Below are 15,262 nucleotides of genomic sequence, written 5' to 3'. Positions count from 1 at the left end.
ATTACACTCAACTACGACCAGCACCGTAAAGTACATTACACTCAACTACGACCAGTACCGTAAGGTACAATACACTCAACTACGACCAGCACCGTAAGGTACATTACACTCAACTACGACCAGCACCGTAAGGTACATTACACTCAACTACGACCAGCACCGAAAGGTACATTACACTCAACTACAACCAGCACCGTAAGGTACAATACACTCAACTACAACCAGCACCGTAAGGTACATTACACTCAACTACGACCAGCACCGTAAGGTACATTACACTCAACTACGACCAGCACCGTAAAGTACGTTACACTCAACTACGACCAGCGCCGTAAGGTACATTACACTCAACTACGACCAGCACCGTAAGGTACATTACACTCAACTACAACCAGCACCGAAAGGTACATTACACTCAACTACGACCAGCACCGTAAGGTACATTACACTCAATTACGACCAGCACCGTAAAGTACATTACACTCAACTACGACCAGCACCGTAAGGTACAATACACTCAACTACAACCAGCACCGTAAGGTACATTACACTCAACTACGACCAGCACCGTAAGGTACATTACACTCAACTACGACCAGCACCGTAAAGTACGTTACACTCAACTACGACCAGCGCCGTAAGGTACATTACACTCAACTACGACCAGCACCGTAAGGTACATTACACTCAACTACAACCAGCACCGAAAGGTACATTACACTCAACTACGACCAGCACCGTAAGGTACATTACACTCAATTACGACCAGCACCGTAAAGTACGTTACACTCAACTACAACCAGCATAGTAAAGTACGTTACACTCAACTACAACCAGCACCGTAAGGTACATTACACTCAACTACAACCAGCATAGTAAAGTACGTTACACTCAACTACAACCAGCACCGAAAGGTACATTACACTCAACTACAACCAGCATAGTAAAGTACGTTACACTCAACTACAACCAGCACCGTAAGGTACATTACACTCAACTACAACCAGCATAGTAAAGTACGTTACACTCAACTACAACCAGCACCGAAAGGTACATTACACTCAATTATGGCCAGCACCGAAAGGTACATTACAATCACTATACATATAGTAGCCAGATACACTCCAAGTATTTTGACTTAATATAACTGGGATTCATTGAGCAGTCAAATGCTCACACACTGGTTTACGGCAGTACTGCAGTGTATGCTCTGAAGATTGACAGTGTCTGTGTGCTCTACTGTAGGAGAGTGAGGATGCTGTGAAGGCCCTGGCTAAGGAGAAGGACCTGCTGGAGAGGGAGAAATGGGATCTGAGGAGGCAGACCAAGGAAGCTACAGAGCAGGCCTGCATCCTGCGTTCTCACATGGACATGAAGGAGAACCGCATCAAAGAGCTCGAGGCTGAGCTCACAATGGTGAGACACACACACACGTGCACTCACACACAGACACACACACGCAATGTGACACGCACACGCTGATATGCACTGACACACACATGCTGTGTTTTGCTCTGTAACGGAATTCTTGCATTTTCTGCCTGGTTGCGGAGCTCCTTATAGAGCCTGTTGTCTGTCTGTCTGACTGAGAGATGGCCTCATTATTCACTCCATGTCCTTAATTCCTCTCCGCGGCCAGTCAACAGCCAGCTCACCTCCTCTGTAGGGCTACCCTAGCTCCTTACTACCCTCAGCAGCAGCTGATAAGATTTACCAAAGCTAAAAGACTATATCTCTGTCACTGTCAAGTGCTCACAGACAGAGAATTATGCTAACGTTTATGGAGTGATCTGTCCCATCTAATCCCACACACATTTCAACACATTGTGCTATGCCAAACATAAAGCGTAAACGCATATTTCAAATCAAATCAAATTGCATTGGTCGCATACACGTATTTAGCAGATGTTATTGTGGGTGTAGCGAAATGCTTCTGTTAGCATATTTTAACACGTGTGTGTGTGTGTGTGTGTGTGTGTGTACCACTATATCTTACCAGCCTGTGTGTGTATTTATGCTAGGCAAAACAGTCCCTGGCCACGTTGACTAAGGATGTGCCGAAGCGCCACTCCCTGGCCATGCCCTCAGAGCCGGTGGTGAACGGCAGTCAGGAGTGGGCGATGCAGGGAGACCTGCCCCTCACCGCTGCCATCCGCCAGAGCCAACAGACCCTCTACCATGGACACACTGTGGACCGCCAGGGTAGGCTCACCTGTCTGTCTCTCTCTCTCACACACACACAAACAGCACAACCATTACTGTATTGAGGAGTCAGTGTGTCTAATGTGTGTGTGTGTGTGTGTGTGTGTGTGTCTCTCCTCTCTAGCGGTGGTCAGGGTCAGTCCCTGTCACTCCCGCCAGCCCTCCATCATCTCGGACGCGTCGGCGGCTGACGGGGATCGGTCGTCCACCCCAAGCGACATCAACTCCCCCCGCCACCGGACCCACTCCCTCTGCAATGTAAGAGCTGCCTGGCCTCCCCGACCAAGTAATCACACCTCCACAATTCTCTATAAGTACCTTTCTGTACTCCTCTGTGTTCTGTTCTGTCTGTATTTCTTTTCTCTGCCTGCTCTTTCCCTTGATTTAGTTTTGTTAAAGTATTAGTTTACTGTAGTTCTGGGATTTCATCTGGAAGTTGTTTGTGAGAGAATCTCCCGGTTCATTTACTAACCTGAATGTCTGTGTGTCCTCTGCCCTCTCTCTTTCTCTCTTTCCTACTCCCCTCTGCCCTCTCTCTTTCTCTCTTTCCTACTCCCCTCTGCCCTCTCTCTTTCTCTCTTTCCTACTCCCCTCTGCCCCCTCTTTCTCTCTTCCTGCCCTCCCTCTCTCTATTTCCTCCTGCCATCTCCTTCCCCTGGCCTAGTCTATGGAGGACCTGGAGGACCAGAAGCGTAAGACAAAGAAGAAGGAGAAGATGAGTCTGGGCTCCCTGTCCCGGGTGTTTGCTCGGGGAAAGCAGCGCAAGTCAATGGACCCGGGCCTGTTTGATGGTACATCCACCCCTGATTATTACATAGAGGAGGATGCCGACTGGTGATGGTGTATGTGGATTTCTGTGTGGGTCTGGTTGTGTGCATGCAGGTGTGTGTGTGTGTGTGTGTGTGTGTGTGTGTGTGTGTGTGTGTGTGTGTGTGTGTGTGTGTGTGTGTGTGTGTGTGTGTGTGTGTGTGTGTGTGTGTGTGTGTGTGTGTGTGTGTGTGTGTGTGTGTGTGTGTGTGCGTGCTCCTCCATGTGTGTCTGTATGTGTGCCTTCATGTGTGTCTGTCTGTGTGCGGGTGTGTGTGTGTACGGGTGTGTGCGTGTGTGTGTGTTGCCGCCTGTTCCCAAAAGAAAAACCTGAGACAACTGCTGCTCCCAGATAATGTACATTATCCTCAAAAATGTATGTATGTAAATTAAATATATATTTATAGATGTACATGTATGCATATGTATATATGTTTACATGCATATAAATATATAGACGGGATTATTATGTGTTGACATGTTTATGCTGTGTTATCTTTTATTTGTCTTAATATATGTTTCTTTTTTATAACTGGAGACTTGAAGGACAGCTGTGCATATGTAAATAGAAGTAATTCTGCACCTAGTGTTTGTAAATGTATTTTGTCTGATAACGATTTTATTTTAGAGTTGCTTTAATCATATTTTTGGACTTTTTTTATTTAGAATTCTCCCATCCCAGTCTTATTTGGCCCATTCCTGACATTCTCATCAAAGTATGAACGAGGAATACCCTCCACATTGTAACTGGAGACTAAACATACCAGCACAACCCTGCTCCGTACCGAAGTATACTGGACCACTGGTATCATTTAGTAATAAAAAAACATTGAAGTGCATGGAACAACCATGTTTCTGACCGTGAAACTGAAACTAAATATTAATAATATGACAATCATAAGGACATTTGATATTGTAGTTCACAGTGGACCAGTTAGTCCGCTGTTTCAGAATCGTCCCACTATACAGCAACAGTAAGGACTTTGAGCTACCTTTTGTTGTGCCACTGTAGAACAAGAGAACCTACTACAGCTGGGGGGAGAAGGCCTTATTGCTTATTCTGTCATATTGGACAATAGGGGAAGAACAGTACGTTTAAATAGCCCACTGGGCAGCATTGACAAATAGGATCGCATTAGATAGGATGATGCTGTGAGTGGCAGAGTGTGCGATCTGAATAGTGTGTTTGTATAGAGATAGGTTTAGGAGTATGGGAATGCTAGCTAGCTAGATGAATCATATGTGCTTGTTTGTGTAGGCCTCCAGCTCTGTTCTACCCATGCTGAATGTTTCAGACATCATTCGCTAAAGACTTACAGTACCCTGCCCAGCCTGTAGATGTGTTTGATCCATCCATATACGTTTCTTAGTCTGAATGCTGAAAACCAAAATAAGGTTCCAAAACAATGGTTTTACAACAGGAAGCAAAAAAAAACATTTTAACACACAAAATAATTGAATGTTTGTGACTCGTATGCACACACACACACTGTTTGAACGCATTTTAAATTGCCAAAGGTTCAAGTTTGGTCTTTGATCAAGCAAAAAACAGAGTCAGAGTATGTGTGTGTCATTGTTAGCAATGCCTTGTAAGATCGCTTTTGTCCTTATTGAGTTGACAGCTAGCTAACATGTGCCAACGGTAAGCATAGGACTGTGCACTAAAAACCCTGCATGATTATCTGCGCTGCTTTGGTTAGGAATCTATTAGTTAGCAGTGAAAATAACAACCTCAAGCGTTCTCTGTTGTTCGTGTTCGCTAACCCCCCGAAACAAAACCCAGTCCCATTTTTCATTCTCTTGCATCATTCTGGATGCAATGAAAGTTTTTGTTTGTTTGTTTTGCTCTTCAGCATACAACCCCTCATTTCTTACATTTGTGATTATGATAATAATCTGTTTTAATGTTTTGTCATTCAGGAGATGTTGCATAAAAGAGTAAATCTATTAAGTATTTTATTTAAAGAACAATAAGTAACTTCTAGGGAAAAAATGAACATGATAAATGATTGAAATAAAAGCTTATTTTAAAATAAAACCAGCAACCAAGTATCCATGTGACGTTTTTCTGTTCCATGTCTATTCTGTTCTTGTCTCCTGGTGCCCCTCTCAACACTTCCTCTCTGGGCCATGTTGGATGGTGACTCCCTCCTTCCCTCACTCCCCAGAAAAGATACCCTCGTCTGTGATTTACCAAGTGTTTGTTTCCACACTGTGGGGATCATTCATAAAACCATGCTGAAGGGAAATGACTTCCTGTGCTACTGAACAATTCATAGAGATTGTACTTCTGTAGGCCTCACTCTCAGCATGTTGACAAGGTTGAAGGAACACTTGCTAATCATCCTGGATTTTGCAGAGTACTTATTTGTTGGAGGCTTGTTTAAACAGGTTGTAAATTCACAGCAGATGTTAGTTATGAATAATGTGTTGTGTTTCTACTGTGTCTCAATATTTAATAATTGCCCCTAGTGACTAAAAGTCACTCCATCCCCACCCGATCATTCAAACTCAGACATTCAAACTCAAACCTTAACCCAATTCACGCAGCATTTGCTGAACAGTAAAACCATAGACTGACTTTAGGAAATGCATACTAATAGTTGTATTTAAAAAGATTTTCCTGTAATTTGTCAATGCTTGAGTCACCTGCTCAGTTGTGGCACCGGTTCTCACTTTGTAATATAAATTGTAGTGTGATGAGCCATTCATTAATGTCCTCATTATGGCATCGAATCAGTACTCTACACTGTAGAGAGACCTCAATAATACACTTCTGTTGTGATTTACTCTGGCACCATCTTCTGGCTACATAAAGCAGTGGCTGACTGTTCATAATAGTCCTAAAGCAGTTTTTACACTCTCCTGGTCTCTTGTTTGAGACCCTCTGTCAGTCAATCGCTAATAATCCTGTCATGAAAAGGATTGTTTGATGTTAGATGCCGGGGGACATTGTACAGGTCGATGGGAGTCGTCCAACAATCCCACGTGTTTCAGTAGACGGTACATATTGTAGGCATGTCAACATTTTACAGAGGGATGTTAGTAATATCCTAGGTACACAGTGATATATCCTCCCTTTTCTACTGTTCAGTTGGATGAGTCATTTTTGCCTCTCAATTCCTTTGACCCCAAACCCCTCCCCTGTCCTGTACTTCTACTTCCCCTGACCAATCCTGACAGACTCTGACAGCCTCTCCAACCTATCAACACAACAACCCAGCCTATCAGACGGAGAGGAGCAGCTGGACCGCCTCCAGCAGATGGAGCTCACTCGGAACATGCCCATGTCACTGTGGAAGGCAGGGGCGGTACAAGCCTGGCTGGAGGTTGTCATGGCAATGTCCATGTACCTTCGTGCTTGCTCGGAAAACGTCAAAAGTGGGAAGGTATGGTCTCTACGCTTCAACACGTAACAAGTACACATCCACTTTAAGTCTGATTTCCGGACTTGTTTTTACAAAGCTTGTAATGACGATAACAGCGTTACTAAGAATCCCTCATCTTCCCAGGAAAACCGGGATTTCGGCATGCTTTCCTTCCTCATAGAATCTGCATTAGATCTAGTATTTCCTCGTCCATGCTTGCTTGCATGTTTGTGCTTTAGTCTGTGAGTGCTGTGCAGTGGAGGTGTAGATTGATGAAAAGAATGCTCTGGGTGGGTGCCCCCTGGCTGCAGGTGCTGCTGGGGCTGACAGACGAGGACCTGGAGCTGGGACTGGGCATCAGTAACCCCATGCACCGCAGGAAGCTACGCCTCGCCATCGAGGACTACAGGGAGGCAGAGGCTGGCCAGGGGTGAGCTGGAACATCCACACACACGCACAAACAGGCATGTATGCACACACATTGCTGAGTATGACCGTCTCAAATGTTAGGCTATCAAAGGCTGCTGAAATGGACCATCATTGGGTTGCCAAATCTTGGTTGAGTGACGTCGGGTTGCCCCAGTATTCCCAAGCCTTCCAAAGCCAACTGGTGGACGGCCGGGTGCTCAACTCCCTCAGCCGACGAGACCTGGAGAGACTCCTGAACATCACCACCCAGTCCCACCAAACCAGCCTGCTCCTGGCCATCCAGCTCCTGCAATTGCTCAACTTCGACAAAGAGGTCAGACCTGTGTTCATTATCAATACTGTGACATTAGAGTGAACTCTCAGCCTCTCCTCCCGGTGTGTTTGTGGAGTGATTACAGTAGTAACCGTACTTTTGTAACCTTCCTGTATTATAACTGTACATTAACAGTTTAGTATGTGTGTGTTGTTGGTGCGCAGGTCCTGGAGGCTCGCCGAGCCCAGAGTGAGCACAAGGACCAGGACCCAGTGGTTTGGACTTGCCACAGAGTTATAAAGTGGATCAGAGACATAGACCTAAAAGTGGGTCATTTTCCTAGTAGAGAAACATCAGAATGCACCTGGATTCCATTCAGACTGTCTCCATTTTGGGCCAATAGACTGGTGTATAGATCCTGTTAGGGAAGATTGAGGCAAATATAGCCAAGTTGTTTGTTTGCCATTGTTCTTGTTGGATAACATTATGTCCCTATGTCTCACTGGTCAGGAGTATGCTGACAGTCTTCATGGCAGGGGAGTCCATGGTGCTGTGTTGGCTCTGGACCCCTCATTTGATGCAGATGCCATGGCCAAGGCCCTGGGAATCCCCAGCCACAAACACATGCTTTATCGGCACATGTATGAGGAGATGAAGGCTCTCTCCATCCCTGCCAGGTGATTGGTCTCCCTATATCATTTATGTTTTTAAAGCTCCTTGGCAATAAGTAGAATGTTTGTTGAATTTACAGCAGTGAAGTTAATTGACTCTTCCCTTCTTCCTACCCCTTGTAGGCAAACTAGTGTGGAGCAGGATTGTGAAGTGCCGGGAACGGGAGACCCACCACAATCCCCTTCTGCTGTTAGCCGCTATAACGAGGAGATAGTGTCTATGAGACGAAGGTCAGGCAAGGTAAGAAGAAGCTACTTTCACAATTTTATTTATGAAGATGTCTCGACAAATGGTGGTTAATCACAATTAGGCTGGACTGTTCCACTGGGTATGAGTTCTGTTTTGACTTATTCTTCCTCTCATTTTCCCAGAGTCCTCTTCGGTTTAACCCAAAGATCGCCATTGGACGGGGCCTTGGTTACCATGGCAGCTGTGGATCTCTGCCCAGAGAGGCACGGGTGCAGGCTGTGCCCAGGACAAAGGGAAGTCCCATGCACACCTACAAGAGTGTTGAGATCACCAATGTCTGAACTGTGCCCTGTGGGGGGGGGGGGGGGGGGGGGGATACAGGTGGTTGACTCCAGGTGAAAAGCATTCAATATCAACAGAATTGCTGTTTTTTTGACAATCAAAAATAAATCAAAATCCTAATTTTTGGAATTTACCATTTTATTTTCAATTTCAGAAACATTTTATTTATTGTTCGACAGTAAATGTCAATATATCAGTGGACTTAATGCCTTATGTTTGAATAGGAGAAAACTATAAACATGTTGTAACATTCAAAGCTCCACTTTGCAGGAAAACTGGTGGCATGTTTCCTTTCAAAGAATGACCATCACAATTTTTCTTTACCAAGGCATCTCTTGTAACATATTGATGAACATTATGGTGATAATGTGTTGCTGCATATCACAAGTTCATGGAGGGTGAAAGTGGTCTGTTCCTGTTGCCATGCCAGGAGGATGATCATTCACTTTGGTCAGGATCTCTGGAGGGAAGAAGTACGCCTGATGTCCCGGTCCTTTGACGACCATGCCCTGTTTCATGTATCTCACTGCCTGGCCTGGCCGGCCTCCTCCCTGTGCAGGAAAGTGATTTTGGCCCGGCCTGCCTGGGTTTCCTGGCTCAAATCAGTTGCAGATGTCCACTACTTGGAACTTGGAACCCATATCTTCGGAACCCGCCATTCCCTGGGTTCCATGTACGTTTATAATTACATTCCATATTGTGAGAGATAACTGGCCTCGAGTTAAGACAACAGCCATCAGGAGAATAAGGTGGGGGCAGAGCTTGCAATTTGTTCAAATAGCTCAAATATGGCCAAGAGGCACAGACTACAGTTTGTTATGTTTGACAGAAATATAATACAATTCCATGTAAACATGCTGGAAAAATTCCTAGAAACTACAGAGGCCACACAGCTTTTCATATTGTTAAATTAAACTCCTTTGTTTGTTATTTGCAAAGGAGTCTTTAATTTCATTGTAAATATGGGAAAATATTACATTCTAATATTCAATTCATTATAAGGTCAAGATTTTGCTGTCTCTCAGTGATTACAATATTGTAAATATTTGTACAGTTTGCATTACGGATAATGAAGGTCTAATGCCATGGTGTAGAATGTTTACGTAGGCCAGGATGTCAAGGGAAATCTTATTTGTTTTATCATCATTAACTCAGAGTGCATGAGTATACAGTAGAACAGTAGAGCAGTGTATTTCACCAGAGCATTCCACAACCATATCACACATTCAAACAGCTGGAGGGGGCATAGAACCAGAAGAAAACAGGTATATCAGCTATGGCGATCTCCTACAAAAACCAACCCCAGCACTGTGGTGAACATAGTCAGTCAGATAGACATACAAAGTGGGAACATTAGGCTTGTTCAAACTAGTCAAATGTGGTTTGAATATCAAAGGCTTATGCGTTACAGAAAACACACACTAAATTGTTGATTTGTTCTGGCGTAAAACAATCCACTTTCACTCAAGCATATCACATACATATAGTCAGACTACTAACAACAGAAAAGAGGGGCAATTTCCATGAAATGAGAAAGAGGTCAGAGTTTATATTGTACGTTTTCAAATAGGTGTTTATGAAGTAATTATGTACTGTACATGTGCCACTGCTGAAAAAACTGGTTGAAACTGCTGTACATGAACTACAATACATTACTTGTGTTTTGTGTAGGCCTACTCAATAATAAAGATGTAAATGCTATCAGAAATGCACGTTATTGCAGTTTATTATGAGCACTTAAGAAAATCGAGAAGGGTCTAATTGCATTCGTTTCGTTTTCATTTGGATTTAGTCTGCTCAGACACTTTTCAGACAGGCCTATTTAGGCGAACACAATTGTCAATCCACGTTTATTTGAGTTCATGGGGGAAATCCATCATAAACGCTCTTTATGAACGTACGTCTATGTGCGGTATGGTCGCGTTCACACGTGCGGCATAATAGCAAGGAGGCAGCAAAGGGTTAATTAACTTAACACTTTACAACCGGGGGAGGTTTCACTCTGGTTGGAAATTTGATAAAGTTCCTGTTTAACATATTCCTTGAATTCTATAGCGACTATCATCGGACGAAATACACACGTTAGTTAATACAGTTTTCAGGATTACATTATGCATATTGGGGTAGCAATATCGTCATCTTGAAAACACCTGCGATATATCAGGTATTCGATTTGGAGGGAAGTCGTTGGTCGTTGAGCGTTCACGACTGGAACAGGTAAGATCGTCTCAAATTGCAATTCACCTTGACATTTGGAGCAGTGTTCTTCAGACTAACTTTATTATAAGTACGTAAAGTATTAGTGTTATCTGATAACACAAAATAGAAGTGTGACTCTAATGACCAGATGTCAAGGTGACATAATGCCACAGAGTTGGTAACATGATTTTAGTTCCTCCTTTTAAGTTCCTGACTGCCCACTTCAGTAGAGGCGCGTGGGTAAAATAACTGGGGAAGCCAGGCCAGAAAAAAGAGGCATACTGTATGTGTTGTGATTAGTGCGTTGTTTGATCTATAACTGTTAGTTCATATGCCGTGCCACAGTGATATATAGGCCCACGGCCCAGACAATAAGAAGACAGTGGCAGAATAAATTCAACCACACCTTTGTTTCTTCACAAAACCGGACAGCAACCTCTGTCCAGTGAAGTTCACAAAGCATATTGCATTACAGAAAGTAAATCAAATCAAACTTTATTTGTCACATGCTCCGAATACAACAGGTGTAGACCTTACCGTGAAATGCTTACTTACAAGCCCTTAACCAACAGTGTAGTTCAAGAAGAGTTACCAAATTAACTAAAGTGAAGAATAATAAAAAGTAACACAATAACATAACAATAACGAGGCTATATACAGGGGGTAGTGAGTCAGTGTGCAGGGTAGAGGTTAGAGGTCATTTGTACATGTAGGTAGGGATAAAGTGACTATGCATAGATAATAAACAGAGAGTAGCAGCAGTGTACAAATGTAATAGTCCGGTGGCCATTTGATTAATTGTTCAGCAGTCTCATGGCTTGGGGGTAGAAGCTGTTAAGGAGCCTTTTGGTCCTAGACTTGGCGCTCCGGTACCGCTTGCCGTGCGGTAGCAGAGAAAACAGTCTATGACTTGGGTGACTGGAGTCTGACAATTTTTTGGGCTTTCCTCTGACACCGCCTATTATATTGGTTCTGGATTGCAGGAAGCTTGGCCCCAGTGATGTACTGGGCCGTACGCACTACTCTCTGTAGCGCATTGCGGTCAGATGCCGAGCAGTTGCCATACCAGGCAGTGATGCAACCGGTCAGGATGCTCTCGATGGTGCAGCTGTAGAACGTTTTGAGGATCTGGGCGTTATGTTTGTTCCTTGTATAATGACAAACCGGGGCGTAGGTTTAACTACTTTTAATGAACATACACTTCAGCTAGAAAACTCCTTGTTTAGCCATGCAAGGCATTCTTCAACCACATGCCCCCCGCATAGCCTGCTGGGTAACATAGTCTAAATGTTATTAACACATAACAACACATCTTCCTTCCTTTAAAAGAAAACTACTTTTCTATGTAACTACACATGTCACATCACATTTGTTTACTCAACCTGCATAACACGCAATTTTCAATAACACACATTTCTTTCCCCCAATATTTTTTTTTTTTTTACATTGCTCTCATCAAGACGCAATAAACATATTCTGATGTATTATTATTATTTTTTCAACTAAATATAGTCTGTCCAACAATACTCTATTGTGGCTCTATTTCTTTTCACATAAACAAAACATTCAGTCCAGGTGACCCTTTTTTTTATTTTTTTTATAGCAATTCTCAATAAGCCTTTCAGGGGCTCTGACATTCCTTTTAGGTCGTTCTGCTGAAGTGCTTCCTGAAACAGTTGGACAGCGTTCATTGTCAGTCAGGGTGTTCTGACTGAATTGTCCATTTCTAAAGGCATTTGACGCTTCAGCAGTATCCTCCTGATGATCCTCAGTCCCTTGAGTGAATGGCTGAAGCCTTAGATCCACTCTGTTTCGTCTCAGTTGTGATCCATGCTCCGTTTGGATCTCATAGGATCGCGGTGCAACTTCTCTCTGCACACACCCTTGCTGCATCCAGGTTCCTGTAGTGATGTCTCAGAGTCGTACATGATCTCCAGGTTTCAGTTCAGGTAAGTGTCTTGCACTTTTGTCGTGTCGCTGTTTTTGTTTGTCTTTCTGTTTTTCCTTTGCGAGTTTGACTTTGTGAGCACCTCTGGGTGTTAGCAAGTCCTCATGAATGGGTAGGTTGGTTCTGATGCGACGTCCCATCAACATTTGTGCAGGTGAAAGTCCGTTCTGCAGCTGTGCGCTGCTGTAGATCATCAGATTTTTTAGGAAATCCTCCTTTCCATCGTGTGTCTTTTTCATCAGACCTTTGACAATTGTGACTGAACTCTCTGCTAAGCCGTTGGACCTTGGGTAGTTGGGGCTGGAGGTGTTGTTTTGGAATCCCCAGTTGTTAGCGAACGATCGGAATTCGGAACTTGAGTACTGCGGGCCATTGTCCGAGTACAGTTCAGACGCAACCCCATGTCTTGCAAAGACTGATTTCAGGTAGGTGATTACAGCTTTGCTGGAGGTAGTTGGCAGTGTTGCTACTTCGGGGTAGTTTGAGAAGTAGTCGGTAACAACAATGAGACTTTTGCCATTGCAGTCAAAAAGGTCAACTCCAACTTTGTAGTAGGGTCTGTTGGGTACTGGATGAGGCATTAGCGGCTCTGCTTGCTGCTTTGGCCTGTAGGTCAAACACAGTTCACATGAAGCAGTGGTCTGGCTGATTTTCTGGTTCATTATTGGTCAGTACATTACTTCTCGTGCTCGTCATTTGCATTTTTCCTCACCCAAGTGGCCCTCGTGTATTTTCTGTAGCATTTCTTTGCATAGTGTCATGGGAATGACAATCTTGTTGCCTTTGAACACTGTCATCCACAACGGTGAGCTCTGCTCTGCACATCCAGTAATCAGACAGACAGTTGTTTTTCTGTGTGGGCCATCCTTTCAGTGTTGTTTCTTTCAACTTTGTCATTGTTTGGTCAGCTGCGGTCTCTCTTTGGATCTGCTCCATTCTCTCAGAAGACACAGGAAGTGATGCTACGATCATGTCGACGTAGGCCTGAATCTCAGTGTTTTTCTGTGTGTCAAAGCTCTCTTTCTTGTCGACTGCTCGAGAACATTAACTTTCCCGGGGTATAGATCATCTCCACATCATACTTTTGCAGTCTGATCAACATTCTCTGGATTCTCATTAGACAATCATTCAGTGGCTTAGACATGATTGACACCAATGGTTTGTGGTCGGTTTCTACTTCGAAGTCTCGTCCGTAGATGTATTGGTGAAACCTTTCGCAAGCATATGTGCTTGCCAGTAGTTCTTTCTCTATTTGTGCATACCTTGTCTATGTGCCTGTCAAGGCTCTGAACGCATAAGCGACGGGTTGCCATGTGTCGTCATGCTGTTGCAGAAGAACTGCTCCCAGGACAAACTGTGACGCATCTGCAGAAATCCTTGTGCTTTTCTCTGGATCATAGAACCTGAGCACGGGTTCTTCTGTGATTGTCTTCTTCAGGTTTTTGAAGCAGTTTTCCTGTTCATGGGACCATTCCCATACATTTTTCTGTCCCAGAAGACATCTGAGTGGAGCGGACTATGCTGACAGTTAAGGTATGAACTTTGCAAGGTAGGTGATCATGCCCATGAAGTGTCTCACGTCGTTCTTGTTCTTTGGGCGCTCCGTGTTGTTGATGGCTGATGTTTTCCTCGGGTCTGGTTTGACTCCATCCTCTGAAAGTACGTCTCCCACGAAGATAAGTGTTTTCACACCAAACTCGCATTTGTCCTTTGTTTAGTTTTAGGTTGACTTTCCGTGTTAGGTCCAGCACTTGTCTCACTCTCGCGTTGTGTTCTTATTTTGTGGACCCCCAAATGATGATGTCATCCATCATGGTCTCCACTCCTGGAATGTGCTCGAAGATCATGTGGATTGTCTTGTGGTAGACCTCTGGCGCTGAGAGAATCCCATATGGTAGACAAAGAAATCTGTACCTGCCCTCAGGTGTGTTGAATGTGCATAGCCTTGAGCTTGCATCGTCTAGCTTCATTTGCCAGAATCCCGATGAGGCGTCAAGCTTACTGAACCACTTTGCTCCAGCAAACTGCCACATTATCTCTTCTCTGGTTGGCAACTTGAAATGCTCTCTCTTGATTGCTTTGTTGAGATCTCTCGGGTCTAGACATATCCTGAGATCGCCGTTCTTTTTCACCACAATAACCAGTGAACTTACCCGGTCTGTAGGTTCATCCATTCTTATGATGACGTCCATCTTTTCCATGCGTCCGAGTTCCTCCTTGAGCTTTTTCCTCAGTGCAAAGGGAACTTTTCTGCATGCATGTACAACTGGAGTAATTTTGTCATCAGTACATATTTTGTGTTCTCCTGGTAAACATCCAAGACCCTCAAACACATCCTCATACTCAGCCAGTAGCGATTCTTGGTCATTTTCAGTCGGTGATGTCACTACATACACTATTTTCAACAAATTGAGCTTTTCACATGCATTCATTCCTAGAATAGCCTGTACACTTTTTTCCATTATCAGCAGCTGTGCTCTGAACTGTTTTCCTTTGTGCTGTAAAGTTACTATGCAGCTTCATTTGACTGGTACGTTCTCCCCAGTATAACCAGTAACCTTAATCTTCACTGGGTGAATTTTGCTCTTCACTTTCAGTGTTTTGTAGTCAACCAGTGACAACAGGTTTACCTGTGCTCCAGTATCAAGCTAGAATGGTATTATAGTTTCATTCATTCACAGTCAATGGCACAATCCATTTAGCGTTTACTGCATTGCATATTTCCACAGAATCAACAAAGAATTCTTCAATCTCCTCCTTCATTGTGTGAACCTTTTTCTTTGTAGCCTCAGCTTTGCAGCATTTTGAGAAATTATTATTTTTCCCACAGTTGTTACATGATTTGCCATATGC

General features: G+C 43.8%; 1 protein-coding gene across 6 annotated transcripts in view; it reads left to right on the top strand.

Moving 5' to 3' along the window:
* kaznb (kazrin, periplakin interacting protein b) overlaps positions 1–8,278 on the top strand; it is a 158,472-nt gene extending 150,194 nt beyond the window's left edge. For 4 of the 6 annotated variants that reach the window (XM_055868160.1, XM_055868159.1, XM_055868161.1 and 1 more), the window contains 11 exons: positions 1,246–1,416; positions 2,022–2,202; positions 2,327–2,460; positions 2,867–2,993; positions 6,193–6,398; positions 6,689–6,807; positions 6,888–7,119; positions 7,284–7,385; positions 7,570–7,736; positions 7,854–7,971; positions 8,103–8,278. In XM_055868160.1, the coding sequence (XP_055724135.1) occupies positions 1,246–1,416; positions 2,022–2,202; positions 2,327–2,460; positions 2,867–2,993; positions 6,193–6,398; positions 6,689–6,807; positions 6,888–7,119; positions 7,284–7,385; positions 7,570–7,736; positions 7,854–7,971; positions 8,103–8,261 (1,716 nt within the window). In that variant the 3' untranslated portion in view covers positions 8,262–8,278. Of the gene's footprint in view, positions 1–1,245; positions 1,417–2,021; positions 2,203–2,326; positions 2,489–2,866; positions 5,062–6,192; positions 6,399–6,688; positions 6,808–6,887; positions 7,120–7,283; positions 7,386–7,569; positions 7,737–7,853; positions 7,972–8,102 lie in introns of those variants that run through there. The other 2 variants (XM_055868163.1, XM_055868164.1) reach the window with 2 other exon arrangements.
* Positions 8,279–15,262: the final 6,984 nt, after the last annotated feature.

The sequence above is a fragment of the Salvelinus fontinalis genome, chromosome 18, assembly GCF_029448725.1.
Source record: "Salvelinus fontinalis isolate EN_2023a chromosome 18, ASM2944872v1, whole genome shotgun sequence".
Taxonomy (NCBI): domain Eukaryota; kingdom Metazoa; phylum Chordata; class Actinopteri; order Salmoniformes; family Salmonidae; genus Salvelinus; species Salvelinus fontinalis.
This window is presented reverse-complemented; position numbering and strand designations above follow the sequence as displayed.